Here is a 20,815-nt window from a genome sequence, read left to right on the forward strand (position 1 = left end):
AAGTTGTTTGGAGTCGGTGTTTTTTTTTATTGTTTAAAAAACTTAATAGCTATGATAGCTGTTTAGTTAAGGTTTCCAGCAAAAAGGCGTGAAAATCTGTTAAGGATTTATGATGAATTAAATGCGCTGATACTTCACTAACGTAGCACCGAGTGGAGCGGGCCGCTCTAAGATGGCGGCTCTATGTGACGTCAGCAACAATAGGCCGGAGCGGTCCGTATGCCTCTGGGTTCTTTGCCTGCTTCTTTGCTGTTTGGACATTTTCTGCTCTATTTTTCAGCTCGCAGCCGGTTCTGGTTTTAGTTCTAATAGTTCATGTAGTGAAAACAAACAAACTTAGAGTTGTTCGAGTTCTCCAGAGCCGAGCATGAAAGGTGAAGAATTAGCACTTGGCTCAGTTCACTTTCAAACTGCTTTGGTAGTCGTTTATAAAAAAAATACATAAAAACACTATGTTGTTGGTAAAGAAACTAACAGACTGCTTCCGACAGGAAGGTGAAACCCATAATAGCCTAGTTAGCTTACCTGACTTTCCACCGTGTTTTCCTCTTCATGGCAGATTCCTCTCCTCCCCTCAGCAGGTTTTCACCTCAGCTCAAATTAAAAATGGTGCTTATTTTCCCAAAATGGTCTTATATTGTTTTATCTTAAATTTTGGGGGGAGTTTTTATCGTTAAAAAGTTCCTGTGCTGCTTCTTCGGGTCATTTTAGTTTAATCAGTTCGGCCTATTTTGAGCTTTTAGAACGAGCCGTTTTAAGACTTCTTGTTACTTTAAATGCAACTAAGCTGCCGCTAGCTACGTCCCCATCACGTTTACACTCGCATTGGAAAATGGCCGCAAACTGATGCGCAATTATACAGCTGTACAGCTTTGAAAAGCAGAAGTAGAGCCTCCTGCACAACCAACAAGAATGCAGAACGTGGTTTCTGGATTGTAAGTCAACAACCAAACACTTGTCTTTTCCAGCAGCTTTTGTACAGCGTTAAACTCAGCTGAATAAAGTCCGGTCACAATACATTGCTGCATGAGACGTTTGAATTAAAAGGCAGAAATGCCTTTGGGGTTTTTTTTTTTTTTTTGCCTTTATTGAAAATTTTAAGAAAATAGAATGACAAGACACACATCAGTAACAAAAGTTTGACATGATAAACTGCGCAGAAAAAAGGATAAATGAAAAAACAATAGTCACACAAACTAACAATGTGAGGTAAGTAAAACAGAAAATGTTGCTAAATGTGAGAGGAATTTCAAAACCTAAGACATAAACATATTAGTATAAACATTGGGCCTTTGTGTTGCAATATTTAAACACCTTCTGAAATAAAAGTATTTCACTCAAATGTTAAAAATGGAGGTGATTTTTAGAAAACAGCATTTGTGAATAAAAAAACAAAACAAACAGGTTAAATTATTACTATATATTTGGTCTTAATCACCTTGTAGAAGACCAAAATGTATTATAACAGGAATTGGTATTTATGTTGAATTTCTTTCGCAAGTCATTCATAATTTGAAATAATTTTTTTGTAGGAGTGGAACAGAAAGATATTAGTTAATTTTTCTTTTTCTTATTTTCTTTAGAGACATTATAACTAATAAAGTAAAAGTCATGTTCAAATTAAATAACTTAGTGGAAACATTTAAGAGTTCACTGTTGGATCTTAAAGTGAGAATAAATGCACGTTGCAGTAAGAACAGACCACAGTTCCTCCATAATGATGATGATTATTAAAACTAGATGATGACTACTTTGTCTCAGAATCTAAGAGTGACACGATGAAAACAAGGAACAGCAAATGACAAGATAAAGACGACCAAAGTGACCACAGAAAGTGTAATGCAGGCCCTAAAAACTTTAAATTGTGGAAACAAGAAAACAGTGGAAACAAAACAAAACAAAATAAAACAAGGTCAAAGTCAACTACGTCCCCATTGGACTGTGTTGAGACGCTTATCAAGGACACGCGCACACAGTTTGTTACACACATGGAATTCTTAACTTTTACACAAAGGCCTTTGTAGAAATAGAAACTTTAGCTGACGTACGACATCAGGCAACCACTGTTGCCTGTTAAGAATTAAGTTAAGAATCTTTTTCTTGTCTTTAGATTATTTAAAAAAATAAAAAGTTACACTGTTTGTATAAAATCCAGCATTTCTCATGACTTGGTGCCTAAGAAATGAGAAGCAGCTTGACGGTCCTGCTCTCTCCTTGTTGGACCCTTCTGCGTTCACCAGCAGCCTGAGTTTTACCTCGCAGATCCTCTGACCTGCTGCCGTTTCACCTCCACTTCCCATCAGAGCTCCACAGTTCTCAGGTGTCTGTGAGGGGAAACTGCAGCCAGTATGCTCTGAGGCAAACACTCAGACTTCTCCGCTGTGCTGCCGCAGCAGGACCAGTGGGGCTTCCCTGGATGTCCCTTGTGGCCGTGACCGCAGCCTTTAAATCCTCCTGCAGAAGGTTTTGAATCGTCTAAAACACGCCTAAATGAAAACCATGCAAGCAATTGTTTTTTTTTTTTTTTTTTATATGTACCTGGCATGGTTCCTGGGCAGCCACAGCGAGCCTCTTTAGCGCCTCCGCTGGAGCAGAAGGAGCAGCAGTGAAAAGTCCCGTTGTGCTGCCTGAACTTCCTCTGCACATTCAGAATAAATGGAGAACCCTGCAGGAAAGCATTGTGAGCAGTTCATTCAGAAATAAGCCCAAACTTAACCCGTTTTGTTGTTGCAGATTTCCCTTAAGAGTCTACTGAAGGTGTTTTGCTGCCATCTAGTGGCCAAAACCTTTGCAACAGTTATTCCAAGTTTTGCCAGGATGCGACAAAAATCTGAATCTTTTACATGTACTGTAGTCAAATTAACAGCAATTGAAACAGGAGAAACAGAAATATTACAGCAGAACGTTTTCTGGTCCTGGACTGGTTCAGCACCTTAACATGTTGGGCTCTGACACAGACCCACACAGAGTACTCTCCTGGTTCCTCTGGTCTGTAAGAGACGCTGTAGCTTCCATCACTGTTGTCTACAACTATCGTCTCCACTGTGCTGCAGGACAAAAATAATTCATTTCAATAACAGAAGACCGGAAAATCAGAGAATTAGCTGTGAATATATATAAACAATTTCTATGGGGTTTCTTTTTTAGCTTGAGTATCTGTATTAGGTAAAAGAACAAAACTGCACACAAAAGTGCATTTCTGACTTATTCAACTTACTTTGAACATAAGGCCTTTTAAATGTCATTCACATAGTAATATTGTTTGTATAATAGATTCAATAATTTATAAAATACCCAACTTTATGAAAAGAATTCAACTGAAACTTGTCTCAGTTTCTAACTCTTTCTGAATCAACGACGGCTGGCGGAGCGGACATGTTTACTCACCAGTTCTTCTTCTCTTTGTGGATGACGCTGACCAGGACTTGTTCTCCTCCTCGAGCCAACCGCTCCCCGCCGGAGTCCCGACACACCAGAGTGAAATGTCCCCGCTGAGCTACCGTTCCCTGCTGCAGACCTGTGACCATGACGGGTGGAAGGTTAGAGAAACGGCGTCACTGAATTGTAACTGCATGGCATTAGAAAATCCACAAGAGATGTAAACTTTTCTCACATAGACAGAAACACTTCATTTCATCTCCCACAGAGCGCAGCCAACAACTGGCACAACAAAGATAAAGATAAAAAGTTCGCTGCTCACCTTCTCCTTCAACGGTGCACCTGCTGACGTCCACTGTCCTGGAGTGGATCACGCCCACCAGCGGGTAGCCTTCCACCTCTCCTGCCGGCTCCCTGGGCAGGAAGCAGACACTGCCGCCATCGTCAGGGGCAACCGTCGCTGGGTGGGGGTCGTACCCACTCTCCGCCAGGCTGGTCAGTCTCCTCAGGGTCACTCCTTTAGCGCTGAGGATCTCGGCATGGGAGCCACAGCTCAGCAGCCGCTCCGCAAACTCCACGCTCCCTCTGACGTCAAGCAGGGCCTGCTGCAGCTGCGCCCCCTGCAGGAGGAGGTGGTTTCTGAAGGAAGGAAGCGTTTATGGTAAACTAGGGCTGAAACGATTCATCGAATGATTCGAGTTCCTCAATGATTAAAATTCCTCGAGGAAAATTTATCTGCCTCGAAGCTTCGTTAATTTATGTTTTATTATTTAATGCACCGTGCTCCGGCCGGGACATTATTTGCGTTGCACGGAGCTCTGACTTCTGCCTCTGAATTGTTGAAGAAAGCTGAGCGGCATAATGTCCAATGTTCAAGTTCGGCCCATGGGGATTTTATTAATTTATGATAATGCCCAGGTTTTCATTGTCCTCGGGGGACCAGTAAGTATCCTTTAAATCAGTGGTCCCCAACCCCCGGGCCGCGGACCGGTACCGGTCCATGGAACAATTGGTACCGGCCCACGCAAGAAATAATTAAATATTTCCGTTTTATGTATTATTTGAGTCTGGAGGAGCTTTTATTTTGAAAATCCTTTAACCGGATTCTCTCGGTTACATGTTGCGCGCCAACATTGAGCCACAAGCAGCAAAATGAGTCAGAAACAGATCAGATTCTATGGAAAGTTTCTTTATGAAGGGAAAAGGCCCAGAGAAGAGACAGGAGAATGGATTTATCCCGGTAGGTGATTCCCACAGTCCAAACTCTGCATGATATGGTGACCGGATGTTAATGAGGCAACGAAGCTTCAAACTGCCTCACCACGTAGAGACCAAACACCCTGTGCAACACTTCGGGTGTCATTGTCTCTCATCACTCCCAGATGGACCGTCTGGTTGCAGAGAAACAAGCTCAGGGCTCCTATTAATTATCGTGAGTTAAAATTTTCACGAAAGTAAAATGTTCTTTTTTGTGGCGCATCTGTATCTTATTTTGAAGGGATATGTTACCATAGTGACCAGAGTCAGAGAGCGTTAGGGCAGTGGTTGAGATGAGAGGAGAGGAGCTTGTGAGTTTCAGGTCTGGTTCACACGGCACGATTTAAGGATTGTGATCCGATTTTCCAAACTTCTGTGACCACAGAGCCGATAAAAGTCCAACAGGTTCGGTTGGTTCGTGTGTCCAGCCACACGGCAGGAGCAACACACCACAACACGAACCGATTCTACTCACGAACATCCCGATTCCTGAAGAAAATCCAGTAAAACCCCCAACATACCATACGTGAATTTACAATAATCAAACACGGATGACGATGTAGAAGCAGCAGTGATAGTTTGTGACTCATTTTAAGCAATAAAAGACGCAACAAAAAGAAAAGGCGTTTGATAAAAGACGGAGGGAGCAGCCGCTCTATTCGCTGCACTATGATTTGTATGTTTTTTCGTAGTTAACATTTTAACTGAATAAACATAACCACATATAATAAATATATATAAAAATGACCTTTACATATAGTAACAAACATTTCCACATATCACCTCCGATGTCGACCGGACTCTCAGTTGCCATGTCAACTGTCTGGGATTCCCTCCGTTCTTACGTCACCGCGCTTTCTGATTGGCTACCTGTCACATTCAACAGGCTGCGTTCTGCTCCCAGTCAGGGAAAAACCCAACAGGCTGCGATAATCGGGCCAAGACAATGTTGAATATTCCAAATTTTAGATCGGGCATATTCAACACACCACAAACTGCAGGACGTTGTAAGATTGTCGTAAAGGGAAAATCAGGGCAAAAAAAAAAAAAGGCTTTAGCAGGAACACCAATATGCAGAAGCCTTTTCCCCACCCCTCCACGCTGCAGCAAAACTGCCAAGTCTTGACCGGTCTGCGGTTGGGGACCACTGCTTAAAATGACTGGCGCGATGCCTGGAGTACGGCAGCCTTTCTCCTCTGGGAGCTGCTGGTTCAGAGCGAACGGTGGGAAGAGCACTGCAGGAGTATTTATACAGGTGAGCGGATAGACTGAACACTGCGGGTGGCTGAGTAGTTGATGCTTACAGTGTAAGTGTAACTTTGCGGACGAACCGCACAATAAATTTCATATCATCCCGCTCTCAACAAACTGGTGATGGAAATCATCGTTTCGGTACATGGCTGGTAGACGAGTTTCTGAGTGTGACGAACAAAGGTGCCGTAAATATCCCGTATTGCTCCCCTGTTCTTACTTTTGTCCCCTGCTCTACCGGTCCCTGGACTTAAGTTCGTCTGTCCCATAATCCAGCGGTCCCCAACCTTTTCAGTCGCGCGGACCGGTCAGCCCTTCGTGATTTTGCTGCGGACCGGGAGGAGAGGGGTGGGGGTTCGAGTCGTAAGTATCGAGTTCGAGGCTGTTGTTGGGGGGGGGGGGTGCCGCAGTACTCCAATGTTGTTTTGTTACTCATTCTGCTGCAAGTTGGCTCAATTTTGACGCGCAAGACGTAACCGGTAAAATCCAGTTTAGGATTTTCAAAATAAAAGATCCAGAAGTAGTTCATTATTTCTTGCGCGGCCCGGTACCAATTGGTCCGCGGCCCGGTGGTTGGGGACCACTGCCATAATCTATTTCCTCCCCTCCACCCCATCCTACTTTTGTTCGTTCGCCTGCCACCCACCTCCACCACTCCAAGCCCCCCCAACTCCGGGCAACATTTCCCGTACTCTCACACCCAAAGCCTGACTGATATCTGATAGTAACACTAATGTTGTGCCAGATTTACCAATATTTTATTTTATAATTTTTTTTTATCCGATTACTCGATTAATCGGTAGATTTCTCGATTACTAAAATATTTGTTTACAACAGTCCTATGGTAAACCAAATAGCAGGGAACAGTAGCTGTGTTTTCATTACAGAATCTGCTTTGAATATCTACAACAGTGACTACATGTTGTAGTCACACAGGTACATGCTACCTATTTTTATTTATTTTCCATAAAAGAAAGATTCTCATCTCCTTCTACAAAATAGTTTTTTTCTTCTCTTTTTTCTAACATTGGAAAATAACAATAAGTAGGAGTAGCTCTGTGAATGGACATGGTTGCTGACCTCTGACCCTAGGAGCATATCGGAATTGTTTTTATTTCCCCGTCTAAAAACTCATTACTGTTGCAGCAAAGTGCAGTAATGTCCTACCTGCGTTGTACCCTGATCTCCTCCAGGCGGCGCAGCAGAGACAAGCAGTGAGCCTCCACAGCGCTGGCGTACTCTCGTGCGAAAGCTCTAATCTGATTGGCGGTTTCATCTACTCGAACCTGCAAACTTTCTTGAGAAATTTCCACCTTCAGGAGGATCAGAACGCGAAAAACAACAAGTTGTGTTTTACATTCGAATATAAAAATCTAAACAGCTTATATTGGATAACAATATATAAATGGGTGTTTTTGGGGACCTTTTGCAGCGAGTCCTCCAGTCGCTCCAGACGAGGCCGAAGGCGAGCGCTGACCAGCTCTCGTATCCGGTCGCCATGACGGTCGATGACGTCGTGTGTCGGACAGCAGCGGTGGTCCCGGTGCAGCGTGGCCGCGCACTCCAGACAGACCGGCAGGTCGCACGGCTGACAGAAGAGCCTCAGCTCCTGCCCGGGGTGAAGGGAGCAGAGGACAGGGCGGCAGAGACGACCGCGGGCCTTCAGCTCCGTCACGGCCTGAACAGAATGAGACGCGGTTCGCTTCTGCCGCCTGCAGGTAGGAGGGAGAACAGATCCTTCATGATTCTTCTTTGTGGGTTTTAAGGGGGGTGACGTCCAACGTTTAGATGTAGTATCGCCACCTACTGTGCTGGAGTGTGGGCTAAAGTATTTTTTCTTGTCTATAATACCGTTTTCTTAGGAAATTTAATTTATTTATCTTACGTTTAAATACCTTGCTCAATTTTAATGTCTCCGAATCATATTTTCTTAATTCTTGTTTTAATTTTTCTTTACTCATCCTATATTTTTCACAGCGAATTCTTATATGCTTTACTGTTTCCATGTCCACACCAATACCACATCTACCTGTTGGATGTTTACCCACAAATGTAAAGTTTTATTTAACCCTGCATGTCCGAGACGTAACCTTGCCATCACTACTTGTTCCTTTCAGTTCTTCAAAATGTATGGCAAGATAAAAAAAAAAAGATTCTGCCAAATAACAGAGGTCAAATAAGTCAGTGTAGTCAACAATGCACAAAGAACAGAACATCCAGACTGTCCAACAAAGTATTAGGGTCATTATATATAAAAAGTGGAAACATTGCCAAAAGGAGTATTTTCTTTCCAAAGAACTATGAAAATTTGAAATTAATTTTATGTTTATAAGTAAAAAATTTGGATATTTTCTGATTTTGAAAAGTGGCAACATTCTTCTCTTGTAAACCACTGTTGGTTTACAAGAGAAGAAATGATAGTTTAAGGCTGTAAAAGGCTTGAGACTGAAGTAGAGATTATGTCAAATTGGGTATCAGGGACAAATTTAAAAAGAAAAAAATGTCTGCAGATGTTTTTTATGCAATCTGACTGCTGTTTTCTTTCTTTTTTTATTGTATTTTTATTTATTTTTTTTTGCAAAAAACAAGAGGCAAAAATGTACACCACAGAAGTTAGAAGAGATGTAGCCCAAAATACTTACATCTGTAAGTCTGGTGCAGAGGCTGCAAATCTAAAGTTTTATAGGCCTAACATTTTATAGCTTTAGTTTAAAAATATAAATAAAAGGTTCAAGTTTTACAAGTATAATTTGTGTTGGTCTATTCATCCCACTAAAATATTACAGTTAGATATTGTAACTTCAAAAATAAAATAAAGAAAGAGGCATGAATATTTTTGAAAGGGTTTAAAACGATAAGAATTCAATTCAGATCCATTTTCAGAATAAAGTGTTTAAATTTAGTCCTTTTTTTTTTAGAGCACAGCAACACATTGTGTTCTCAGGTGTGGTTAACAAAAACTGGAGGCGTTTTGAGCTACAACGGAGAGAATAAAACAGATTTAGTAACTTTGTCAGACTCCTTGAGAGCAGTCCAGAAAGTAGGGCCTACTCCACCTGTGTGCCTGGCGGCAGAACTCGCACAGGTTCAGGCTGCACACCTCGCAGCGGCTCTCGGCGCTCCCTTCGCCGCACAGGTCGCAGCCCAGCGGGCCGTCGCTCACCAGGGTCTCCAGGAATACCTCGTCCAGCGCCAGGTGGTCTGTGCTGAGCCCGGCCGGTCCGGACTGGGGGATATCCACCTCGGTGTCACACTCGGGGCAGAGCACGGTGAACGAGAGCGAGTCTCGGTGCTGTTCCGCCGCCTCCGGTGAGGTGAAGCGGCCCCGCGGAGACACCGAAAACGGCTCCAGCTGCCCGATGCAGTCGGAGCAGAAGGTGTGCAGGCAGGGCAGGATTTTGGGCTCCCGGTACAAGTGTTTGCACACGCTACAGACTGCTCTGGGGCTTACAGAAGCACTTCTAGGTTCCGGTTCCGAGCTCACGGTCGGCTTGTCTGCGGTTTCTTTCTGCTCTGACTGGGACATGGTTGGTTTTGGGGGGACTTCCTGTGCCACAATCACAGCAAAACTCACCGTGAGACCCACCGAGTTCAAACGAGTGGTCCGAGTTCAGAAAAAACTCGTCCCTGTATCCCTGTTGTTCTCTGCAAGTCGCACCGAATAACTGTTTGTCTCACACGAGTCATAAAACTACTTTTACAAACTTTTCTGCCTAATTAAAATCCACTTTTCCTCGGTAAAGTAAGCTGCGTTCAAAGCCGCATGGGACATTTGACGCCTCACTAACTAACGGACCAATGGGAAGCTCCTCTTCGCTGTTCGGGGAGGTCCGTAAACATTCCTGGAGTCTTTACTGCCAAACAGGGACTCAGACAGATTATACTATAAAAAATATCTTATAAAAAGTCATAAAATATTTCCAACAGTAATAAGAAAATGCAATATTTTAATTAAACAAAGAACACATTTTTTATATTTGAAAAAGGGACGTGTATATCATAGTATCTTAAACTACAAAAGGACTTTTCTCATTTGCTGATTTAAAGAAAAGATTCTGTTTTGCGACTTCTTTTGGGCTTGATCGAAAAAAAAATGGAAATAAAGATATTATTCTGTGCAACAGGAATAATATTTAGTCGGTCTTTCTTTTAAAAACATTTGCAATATTATATCAAGTTTAACAAAGTAAAGGCGCCACCTGATCCTATTTATTGTGAAATTAAAGAGAAGGTAAAAATTAGGTTATTAAAAAATTAATACTTTGTGTTCGACTTAACATTTCATACTGGAAGAAGATTTTAATTTGTAATAATTTTTGATTTAGCTACAAATAAAGTCTCTATCTGGCTAAAAGAAATTTTAAATCATTTTATATGTTGCATACTCCCTTTAATCCAACTTTTTGTGACGTATTTTCCAGTTCTGTTGCAGTTACTTTATCCAAAACGACACAATTATTTACATCATTTAATAGAAGATCAGAAGCTAAAAATAAATACACTGTGGCCAGAAAAACAGACGTCTAAATAATTTTCTTGTCATCAGTTACAATAGAGATAAAACATTTTTTTTACATGTATATATAATAACCAGCACAATATTCCATGACATATATTACAATAAAAACGGACAGCTAAACTTTAGTAACCGCTACTTAAATAAACTGCATCACTTACTCTGTTCTTGAATACATAGACAATATTTGACAACGATTTTAAAGCAAAGATAATAAGGTTGTATTTACCTACACCACATAAAACAAGCATAGGACACTGGTAATAACATTTAGATAAAACGATACAAGCTGCGTTGAAGCGACACTGAAGGTGAAGAATGTCCTTCCCAAAACACCGGCGCCTGGAAAACACACAAGATTAGACCCTGAATACAGGATTGTATATTTTAGACAAGTAGATGGCAATTTTCAGTTTCATAGTCTTATATTAAATATTTCGGCAACTTTTCACCTGAATTTATCGACTACAATTATTCAATAAGTGTTGCACAGCCCTTATGTTGAAGATCAAGATTCTTCCAATGGAGAGAAGATGTTGAAAAACTTCATAAGACATGTGCCACTGTTCTAGAAGATTCACTAGGATGGGTCAATGTTTGAAAACAATGTGTAATGTGTATTTTTACTGCTTTTTCAGCAAAAAAAAAAAAAATACAACACAAGTCTGAGAATTACTTGACTTTGCAGCCAGAAACTCGCTTCTAAACAACCGAGAAATATTTCCTATGTAGCTAAATTGGCCTGAAGTATCCACTGATTGTTAGCGTAGCTAACGTTTTCATACTGTGTTTTCTAATGAGAGAGAGCTGACGAGAAACCGCCGTTAGAGGGGAAGTGCATTAAAAACCAGGGGATTTTGTGAGGAAAGGTCAGTCAGATGGAGCTGCTGTTCTTCAGTCTCTGTTTCACAGCTCGGCTTCACAATGTCGGTATTCAGCTATGTTATAAAGATGCTACGAGTCAGAGCCCCAACACGCTGAAAATGTCTTTTTTCTGATTGTGAAGGAAAAGTATACGTATTTTCTTTTACACTTTAGGATAATTTCTCTTTTATCCTGGGCTTTAGCCTGTGTACCAGGACGTCTCAAAAGTTAGAAACTCGTCTTTAGTCATTTATTTGATTATCAAATATATTAGTGTGTGAGAAAATGTGTCAATGACAGGTATTAACTTAAAATACTTTGTAGAATGACACTTTCTGAAGTTTGGTCCATTTACTTGTATTAGCTTACTGGCACATAAGCCACATCCAATATGGCGGACGCTGTGACGTATCGCAGCAACGGGCCGACCCGCTCCATCTACCGGCGTCTACGTATTCATGTCTATGCTTCTACATCCATAACCGCGCTGCCGCCGTAGAATAACTCTGTTCACTCAATCAAACTTGGACACGAAGATATTATTAATTTAATGCTGTGCTACACGGCAAAAACCGTTAAAGAACAACTCTGTATCAGCGCAGCTACGCGCAGACTGGTGGGCCCATAACACTTGGGTGAAGTGTCTTGCCAAAGGACTCAACAACAGAGACTAACGAATCGGGGGTTCAAACCGGCAACCCATCAGTTACATGATGAACTCCTATGTCCGGAGCCCTCCAGTTGACTTTACAACTCACTCAAACCAGCTTTGTGTCTAATGGAGTCTATAAATCACACAGTTTGGTGAAGTTGATAAGAGTTTTTCCAAAGTGTGAAAGCAAAATAACAAAATATGTTTCGAAGCATTTCTCGTCTGGCGTGACGATGGCTCAGGAAGTACGTATTTGTCCTGCAATCGGTGGGTTGCCGGTTCAAATCCCCTTCTCTCAGTCGTTGTGTTTGTATCTTCACGCTCAAAGGTCGTGGTAGCGCCAATAAAATGGGAATTTTGTTTCTGTCAGGGCAACAATGTAGCTTAGCACCATTAGTGTATGAATGGGTGAGTGACTGAATGTAGCGTAAAACACTTTGGGTTACTTGGACCTGATACAGCACAATGGAAATCCAGGACCTTTACCATATATTGTTGAGTAAAAGTATGCTGTATTTCATGAGTTTTGTCAATAGTAAATATGATGTTAATTTTCCCTTTGTTCAGTGGTCAAGAGCTCTTGTTAGCTCAGTAGATGGGCATCATAAAGACTCAACCAAGACTGTACCTGTTATAGTTGCTTCGGTGACTGCCACCACTAAGTTGTTTTCGATCCTGCAGCTGTAGGTCTCGCTGACCTTCGCTGACTGTAGAGTGCTCAGGATACTGTAAATCCCTGGTGAGCGTTTAGTGAAACTTGTGTTTGCTTTCAGTTCGTTCCCGGTTTGGTTCAGCCACATAACAGCTGGTTTAGGAAACCAGCTGCTCGCCTCAGAGGTCAGGGTGTTGTTAGAGAACTTCAGCGTCGGCACCGAAAAGACTGCGACAGCAAAGGAACGTCTTTATTACGCACAAGGCAATTTTCTCAGAAAACGTCATTTAGGGAAACTGAAGGGTTACCTGCTGTCCGGAGCTGAATGCTGACTGTCCCTCGTCCCACAGAGGACCTAACGGTGCAGGTGTACTCTCCCTCGTCACTGCTTCTCACGCTCCGCAGCAGCAGAGAGGCGTTACCGGTGGCTACAGCGTCAGGGAAGACCTGAGTTCTGCCTTTGAACCCCGAAGCTTGCCCATCAAGAGCCGGAGCTCCGTTCTCGTAACGATAAACCGTTCCCAGATCCGTTTTCTCCCAGCTGACCGACACTTTACCCAGCCTGTTTGGTTGACTTTCTGCAGAAACATAGCAGCTGAGAATCTGGTCCCCGCCGAGGTTGGCGACCGGTTTGGTGTTGCTGCTCATCACCTTGGACGTGGATTCTGCGGACGACAATTTGGTCTCAAAATATATTTTGTGTCTTATAGCCCAATACTTTAATGTATGAGGAGGGGAAAACGTTTTAGAAGTGCAACACTAGCTGCGTTTCCATTACGAATATGAGCAAACTTTGAAGACAGTCCGCTAACTTTGAAAAAACATAGTTTTGCAATTGTGGTGTTTCCATTTCCATTAAATAAAAGCCGCAACTAAAATCGTACCTGAATAAGTTTGTTCACGCGATAAGTCAAACATTTCCTATTGTCTTTTCTGCAAGTAAATAAAATCCAGTTGTCGATCCCAGGACTCGTGTGATACGTAAAAAGTTTTTTTCCGTTACAGTTTTGCGACTGTTCATTTCAGTACACCCGAAAAACTACCTCATCCTCCGCAAAACACTTTTATTGAAAAACGCGAGTTGGTTTTAATCAAAATTTCCACGTTTCCATTCAGCAAATTTAGTTTCAAAATTCCAATTTGCGCAATGGAAAGTGACTGTTAAATGGGGAAACTTCAACAAGAACAAGGAATCAAACGGAGGTTTACATATCAGGACGACTCTGTGCATAAAGAAACGTGGTTGGTTGCTTGGAGATCCTTGTGTCATTGCAGCACACAAGGATCAACTGCTCTTCAGTATAAACAAACACAGAACACACTGAACACACCCATTGCATGTCTGCCATTACTAAGCCTGACTGAGTCACTACTACTACTACTAATAATAATAATAATAGGTCTGCAGGTCTTACTTGAGAAGGCCAGGGACAAAATGAGGATGATGAAGGCTGCTAACAGGACATTGAGGGTCACTATGCTGCATGTGGAGAAAAACAATCAGGAAACTGGAAGGAAGCAGGTTTAATAATCCATTTACATATAAGAGATGAAAACTTCCTTGTTTCAGGATATTATTGCTCTTACATCCTTAATTGCTAGAACGTCACACTGGAAGTCTGATAAATGTCCCTCAGTATTCATGTGGGTTAAAGACATGAGGTTCTTTTTAGAACCTCGAGGAAATTACATGCACTTTACAAGAACGTACAAAAATGGTTATACAAAAAAAAAAAAACCAGCAATATTTTCTTGGACGTTTTTTTTAAAAAAAAATAAAATCCTCAAAACTAGTGCATTGTATTGCATTTGTCCGATGCACTATTTTGTCAGTGTTATGTTAAGGTGCATATATTCAACAAGAATCATATATTTATTGTAATCTGTTTGACTGCCTCCAATAAAAATATTTTGAAAACAAAAGTTCATCGTTTCATTCTGAAAGTAGCACGAGTGGCTATGCATTTTACGTATGTGCATTTAATTGAACACTTTCATATACAGTATATATATATATATACTGTATATATACATTCATATCACTTTTTTGCACTTCATAACCTGAAACTGCAGCTGCAAGTGCATCTGGAAAAACAATAAAACCAAATTTCAGCACAATAATATAGTGCGACAAAACTGGGGTGATAAAAATAATCAGCTGTAGCGCTAACTCATTTCAAAATGTTGAAAAAGTTCTCTGCATTATCAGAACCGAATTTCTGCACATCTTACATGAAAAAAATGATTTGTCCGACCGTAGCCATGCCTCTAGAAGATCCTCCTGTGGCTTGCTGCTTAGCTCCGTCCCGGTCCAGATGTTCTGCTCGTGTGCCTCTTAACTCCACAGATAATTCCTGTACATGTTTATCCTGCAGCCTGCACAGAGCCACTATCTCCTGCCTTCCTCTCTGCATGTACAACACAACACCATGAGCAAACATTACACTGTAGGCGTGGGCTTCGTTCTGTTGTCACAGCGGCTCGTTTATCTCTGCAAAATGAAAACTTCAGCGTGACAGGTGGAAGAATTCAGTCAGTATCTGGTTCGGTTCATTTTAAGCTAAATGTTCATATTGTCATTATTGCATTTTTCAAATACTGACGTAGCAAGCATGGTCAATGCTGGCTTAAATTCTTGGCGCGCTAGTGTATAACCTATTCTGAGGCTTTTTGTAATCTGTGCTGCTAAAAATTGCTTATAAAGATCATGTTTACGCTGTCGTACTTTATAATTAAACCCTGGACCTTGAATGCAACATTTGGTACGACGTTATAAGTAAAGTACGCAAGCAAAAGTTTATTTATGTCGCACCTTTTCACAGACAGAGGTCATAAAGTGCTCGACTAAAAGGGTAACAGTAAACAAATTGGAAGAAATGTACAATAAGGAATAAAAGCTCTAGTTTATATAAGAGCATATTGGAATAAAAATGTTTTTAGCTGCTGTTTAATAGTTTCCACACAGTCCACACTCCGTAGAAGTCCATTCCACAGTCTGGGTCCAACACCTTGGAAAGATCGCTCTCCTCTTGGTTCTGGGTTGGGAGACCACTAAAAGTTTTGGAGTTTTTAAACTCAGAATACAGGGAAAGGTATATATTTGAATCGAATCTGAAACATGCAATGGACCCTGTAAAGGTCTGACAAAAATATTAAAATGAAACCCAGATCTGATTGGCGGCTAGGGTAGCAACATTAAAACAGGAGATGTATGGGTTTCTAGAACCTTGGACAATCTGAAGACGAGCCTTCTTATGAAAACAAGTGAATCATGAAGAAAATATCATGAGGACGGACGCTTTATGATTGTGACAATAATGTTTCCTCGAATCCAGGAGGAAACAGAGAGACAGTGTGGAGCAGAAACAAATAAGAAAGGAACCAAATCAATTCTAAATCATTGCAACATTTTAATGAATAAAAAAGAATAATAGTAAACATATGCTTATGCATGAAAGTGAGAATAACAGAATCATAAAACAGTCCTGTCCTTCTGCATGATACAATGTTGCTAAAGAAAGTTGGTGTCTATGCTGGTCGTTCTTGTTCACGGTTGTTGTCTCCAGTTTCTTCTCGTTCGACTTCTGTCGTGTAAAAGGCCGATGCTGAGACTTTTCCCCAGACTTCAGAAATGTCAAGGACATTCTCACCGTCTGGTAGATGCTGGTGGTACCTGATGCTTTTAACGTAGGTCCCACAGAGTTTTTCTGCTTTCTCTTTTGCAATTTTTTGTAGCTGCTCATTCAAATGGTTGCCGACTTCCTCCGCCAGCAGGTTGTCATACACCACGCTGTAATAGGGAGCGCCACATCTGTACCCCGGTATGCAGGCTTTCCAAACTTCTGAGATGCTCCAGAGAAACAGAAAACCGCAGCACAGGAAAAGGCCAATGTCCTGGAACAAAAAGAGAAACAAATTTTTAAAATCAGCATTTTTTTTCTTAAGGGACGGTGACGAGAATTTCCAGCGTTTTCTCATTTTTGTTTAGTATCTGGCCACTTTAAGGGTGACTGTCACTAGATGTTTTATAATATTGTATTTTAAGGTAATGCATGTTGTAAAGTCAAAGACTCAAAACCTTGTTGTACTCCAGTCTTCAGTCTGACAGCGAATTTCACTAAATAAATGTCAACATCACAGCTAAAGTTTGGAATGTCCTGTAAAGGAATGCAAAAGATTCTTCTAAATAAGTTAAAGTTACTTGAAACTGACATCTAAACTAATCTGCGTTGAGCTCCATAATCAGTGCGGTGATACTCACAAGTGACGTGGTCTTGTACTCGTCCCGGATGCGTTGCTCTTCGTAGGTCAGATTTGCTTTGCAAGGCATCCCGGTCTGAGTTGAGTTGAAGTTTGTCCTCAGGCAAAAGTACCAGTCTCCATCAAAGAAAACCAGAGAAATCCAGAAAGCTGTGAGACTGGTATACCTTATGAAAAACTTTACGAGGTAGTTCACGACACATCTATTTGGGCAATGGAATTTGAAGAATCGTTTACTGGAAAAAGGTTTTCGGCGGTAAAAAGGCTCAACAATGTTGACGGCAAAAGTCAGGATCAAGGGAGGCAAAGTCAAGTAAAAGATGCCGCTGGCATGTAAACCAGGCCTGCAGGAGCAAACGAAGTGCATGTCAAATACATACTGCAGGATGGAGAAGAGGACAACCAGCAGGAACATGCTGACTGCATGTTGCACCAGTTTCAAGAGCTTTGTCGGGGATTTTGGGTTCTGCTGCATTGCGTCTGAAGAGTTGGAAGTCAGTGTTGCTGCCATGTTGCTCTGGTTGTGTCGACGTCTTCTTGATGTTCTCGCCTTCCACTCTGGGTGAAGTCAAAATGGCTTCATCCCTGACGCTGCTGTCCACTTTTTAACAACAACTAAACCACAATCAGTGTGAGCCAGTGGTGAACCACAGTGTGCACTGTTCTGTAGCCTGCTTTCATAATGAGGCTGCCACTTGCTTTCAGTTTTCAGAGATTTCTGAAACTGTGCAACATTTTGTAATTTTAGTGAACATTTTAGTGAACATGAAGAAAGATGTACTTTGTTTTATGATTTTGTTTTTTCTGTTTACTTGTCCTATCCATCGTGCTGCTGCCTGTCTTGGCCTGGCCACCCTTATGAAAGAGGTCTTGATCTCTACGGGTTTTTATTTGTTTAAATAAAGGTTTAATAAAAAATAAAAATCTGAACCCTTTTGTTCTCGCTCTGAAGGTGTGCGCATTGACAATCCTCTTTGAGTTATGATTGCACTAGACTTTTTAAAACCCCAACGCAGTCCGGCAGAGTCGCACTGGCCCCGCGTGTGCTTTTGTGTGGTTTTGGGAACTGACGGTCTGACGGGACACGCTCTATTTTAAAAGCCGGCGCACCTTTCCTCGTTCCTTGTGTGCAGGAAATATTTTGTTAATGTTTGGCAGAATGACTTTTGATGATTTTCAGTTAGTTTCCTTTTGCTTTGGTAAAGTTAGGGTGTGGTTTAAAAAGAGAGTCTGTTTCTTGGAAAGTCAAAGTTCAATGTGGTTGAACTGGTTGAAGCTAAATCTTTGCTAGCGGTTGTAAAAATAAATAAGTATATAAATTAAATGTAGTGGTGATTTGATCAACTTTTTCTAGGCTATTATGCAATTAGGCAACAGGATAACTGCATAATAGCCTTGCGTAATCTGTGGAAACCCACATGGTTTATGATTTACCCTCCAGTTCAGACCAACATGCTGTGAACCACTGCTTCAACATTTACAGGATGTTTTAATTTTGAAAGTCTGGTTAACAGCTGTGTTAATTCACATGAGGTTTACGTTCCCATTTCCTATTTGACACGCAGACCTTTGACAGACTTTTTCTGCCGTCGGAAAAAATGTTTCATTACTTCCACAGACAAGTTTCTCTTCCCGTTTTGACTTCCATAGCTAATATCAAAAATGCCACAGTTCTCTTCTGTATCTGTTTTTTATTTTATTAAACTTTTTTTGCTCCGTTTTTTCTTAAATAGAAACTCGTTATTATTATTCGAATGTATAGGAGTCATTTTGTGTCTATTATGTGGGAAAATTAGGATACCTTACTGTACTGTTTTCTATATTTTGATAAATGGATAATAACAACTGTTGATCCATTAAAATTTTCTGTACAACGTAATGAAGAGGAAAACGCAGCTTAGTAATAGAAGAAAAGATGCTGCGCCTTCAGAACTTACACATATAATCTGATTTAACAGATGTAAAAAAAAACAGACAGAAGCTGATTAAAACATCTTAAAAAGTTAGTTTTTTAACCAACCAAATGGTTGTGTGTTTAGGATTACATCCGGTCTGGTCATTCATACTATAAATCACATGAATATTTGAGGTTGGTAGGATTTCTGAACAGGACATGAGAATTGATGTGGTTGCTTTTTTGTTTTTCTCTGCTTGCTCGTGGATTCTAGGAAACCTTATGATAATCAGAATGCGTCTTCATAACATTCTTCACGACGTTGTAATCTGTTCACTTGTTTAGGTGTTTTAACAAGAGGCTGACTCGCCTTCAGGCTCAAAACCTGCCTGATTCAGAACTGTTTTAATGTTGCTACGCTGCAAATCTGCTTCATTTAAAGCACAGAGCTTTATATGGACAGTTGCATATTTTGGATTTGATTCAAATACCTCATCTTGTAGTCTGAGTTTATCAACTCCTAGCCTTTTAGTGGTCGCCCAAGCTAATCCTTAATTCTTTCTCTTACGTTACATGTATAATTCCTATTTGCACTTTCTGAATCATTTGAAAGAAGGTTTGTTGCAGCTTATTTTTCAGCCTAATGTTTTTGTCTGTTTCAGTTTCTTTATTATTTATTTTTGCATTGACTGTTATACTGAACAAATAAAAGTGCTGTTTTTACATATTTGATCAAATTTGTGAAGTTATTGTTGTATTGTAATGTGCTGTACTGGTCCAGAGTTATGAAGTAATTTGTAATTCAGCACATTTATGTCTGTGTTTTTAAAAAAAGAAATATTTTATCTCAGTTCTGCACTGTTTCTCTGTATCGCATCGGTATTGGCCAATACTAGATCACAGATATCGGTATCGGAAGTGAAAAAAAACTGGATCGGTGAATCCCTAGTTTTAAAACGCAGCCAATAAAGTTTTTATTCCTAGAAACTTTTACTTGAACTTGAATTTTTATGATACACATTAATGATCGTATTGCGTTTGTTTTCTGTATTGAACTGTTGACAAAAAGCTTCAAAGGTCCCACTCAGTGTAGCGATCTTGTTGCTAGGAGAGCCAGCGCTGGAAATTGAAATCACAGGTGACTATCTTGCTCTTCTGATCGTAACTTAATTCTAAGATGTTCGTAAACATGCAGCTGGCCAGTTGCACAAACCACATGCTACACTGTGGACCTCCAGGGACACCATATGTATTGGGATTTTTATTTCCCTCCATATTGGTTTAGAGGCAAGTACAAAACTGTGTCAGAGCTACACAAAATAAATCTCTGCTTAACTATCAAAGTTAGAAAAATTGTCAGAGAAACCAAAAATTGAGACCAGTAGTTAGTTCTTCTCTGACTTTATTTTGACAGGGGATGTTTGGCTGGGTAGTTTGAAGATTTCTGATGGAAACTGTTTTACAAACATTCTGAAGAAATGAAGAACTTTGGAAGTAATGGACAAGATTTCATGTCATCTTGTCAAGACATGATATGAAAACCAAGATACAAGTTTTTACATTGAAATCCTATGAAATGCTTCTTACTCAGTGATTCTCTGTGGAGTGATCTGACTAATCTTGCGCAAAGTTTGGTTTTCTATATGTCATCTGGACGTGTGAGGTTAGGAGAATTTCCAGACAAGTCATGTGTTGTGCTGTGGTTGTTGTTTTAGTTATGAGTTCCTTAAGAACAAATGTATTATACCCCCCCGTCACGCAAATGTGATCTAAACCAGCCTGCTGTCGTACCTGGATTCCTTCAGGCTTTATATCGTCAGTGACATCATGAACAATTACATTCAGACTTGGTTATTTGTGTATTTAGGATTTTAATAGACTTTTTAAACTAGTTCAACAAAATACAGAGCAAAGTTTGACAGAAAATGTTAAAAGAAAAGAAAAGAACACACATTTAGCAGCTGCTAGTAACGGACTACACAAGAGGTAGCTTTGCAGGAGCTAAAGTGTCAATATGTCCTTTTCATGAAGAATTTTTTTACTTAACATTGAAAATCTAGTGTGAAGAATTTACGCTGTCATTTTTGTGTT

General features: G+C 40.7%; 2 protein-coding genes across 2 annotated transcripts; both read right to left on the reverse strand.

The window, feature by feature from the left end:
• Positions 1-1,574: 1,574 nt before the first annotated feature.
• Positions 1,575-9,681, reverse strand: trim45 (tripartite motif containing 45). Its single transcript, XM_032568654.1, has 8 exons — positions 8,943-9,681; positions 7,310-7,598; positions 7,054-7,199; positions 3,701-4,017; positions 3,388-3,517; positions 2,933-3,047; positions 2,539-2,665; positions 1,575-2,454 (listed from the first exon to the last, which is right to left on the reverse strand). The coding sequence occupies exons 1-8, from the start codon at positions 9,410-9,412 to the stop codon at positions 2,300-2,302; spliced, it is 1,749 nt and encodes a 582-aa protein (XP_032424545.1). The 5' UTR covers positions 9,413-9,681; the 3' UTR covers positions 1,575-2,299.
• Positions 9,682-10,403: 722 nt separating this feature from the next.
• vtcn1 (V-set domain containing T cell activation inhibitor 1) lies at positions 10,404-19,689 on the reverse strand. Its single transcript, XM_032568656.1, has 5 exons — positions 14,803-19,689; positions 13,986-14,050; positions 12,879-13,235; positions 12,547-12,798; positions 10,404-10,744 (listed from the first exon to the last, which is right to left on the reverse strand). The coding sequence occupies exons 1-5, from the start codon at positions 15,009-15,011 to the stop codon at positions 10,632-10,634; spliced, it is 996 nt and encodes a 331-aa protein (XP_032424547.1). The 5' UTR covers positions 15,012-19,689; the 3' UTR covers positions 10,404-10,631.
• Positions 19,690-20,815: the final 1,126 nt, after the last annotated feature.

Source organism: Xiphophorus hellerii, chromosome 7 (genome assembly GCF_003331165.1).
Source record: "Xiphophorus hellerii strain 12219 chromosome 7, Xiphophorus_hellerii-4.1, whole genome shotgun sequence".
Lineage (NCBI taxonomy): Eukaryota > Metazoa > Chordata > Actinopteri > Cyprinodontiformes > Poeciliidae > Xiphophorus > Xiphophorus hellerii.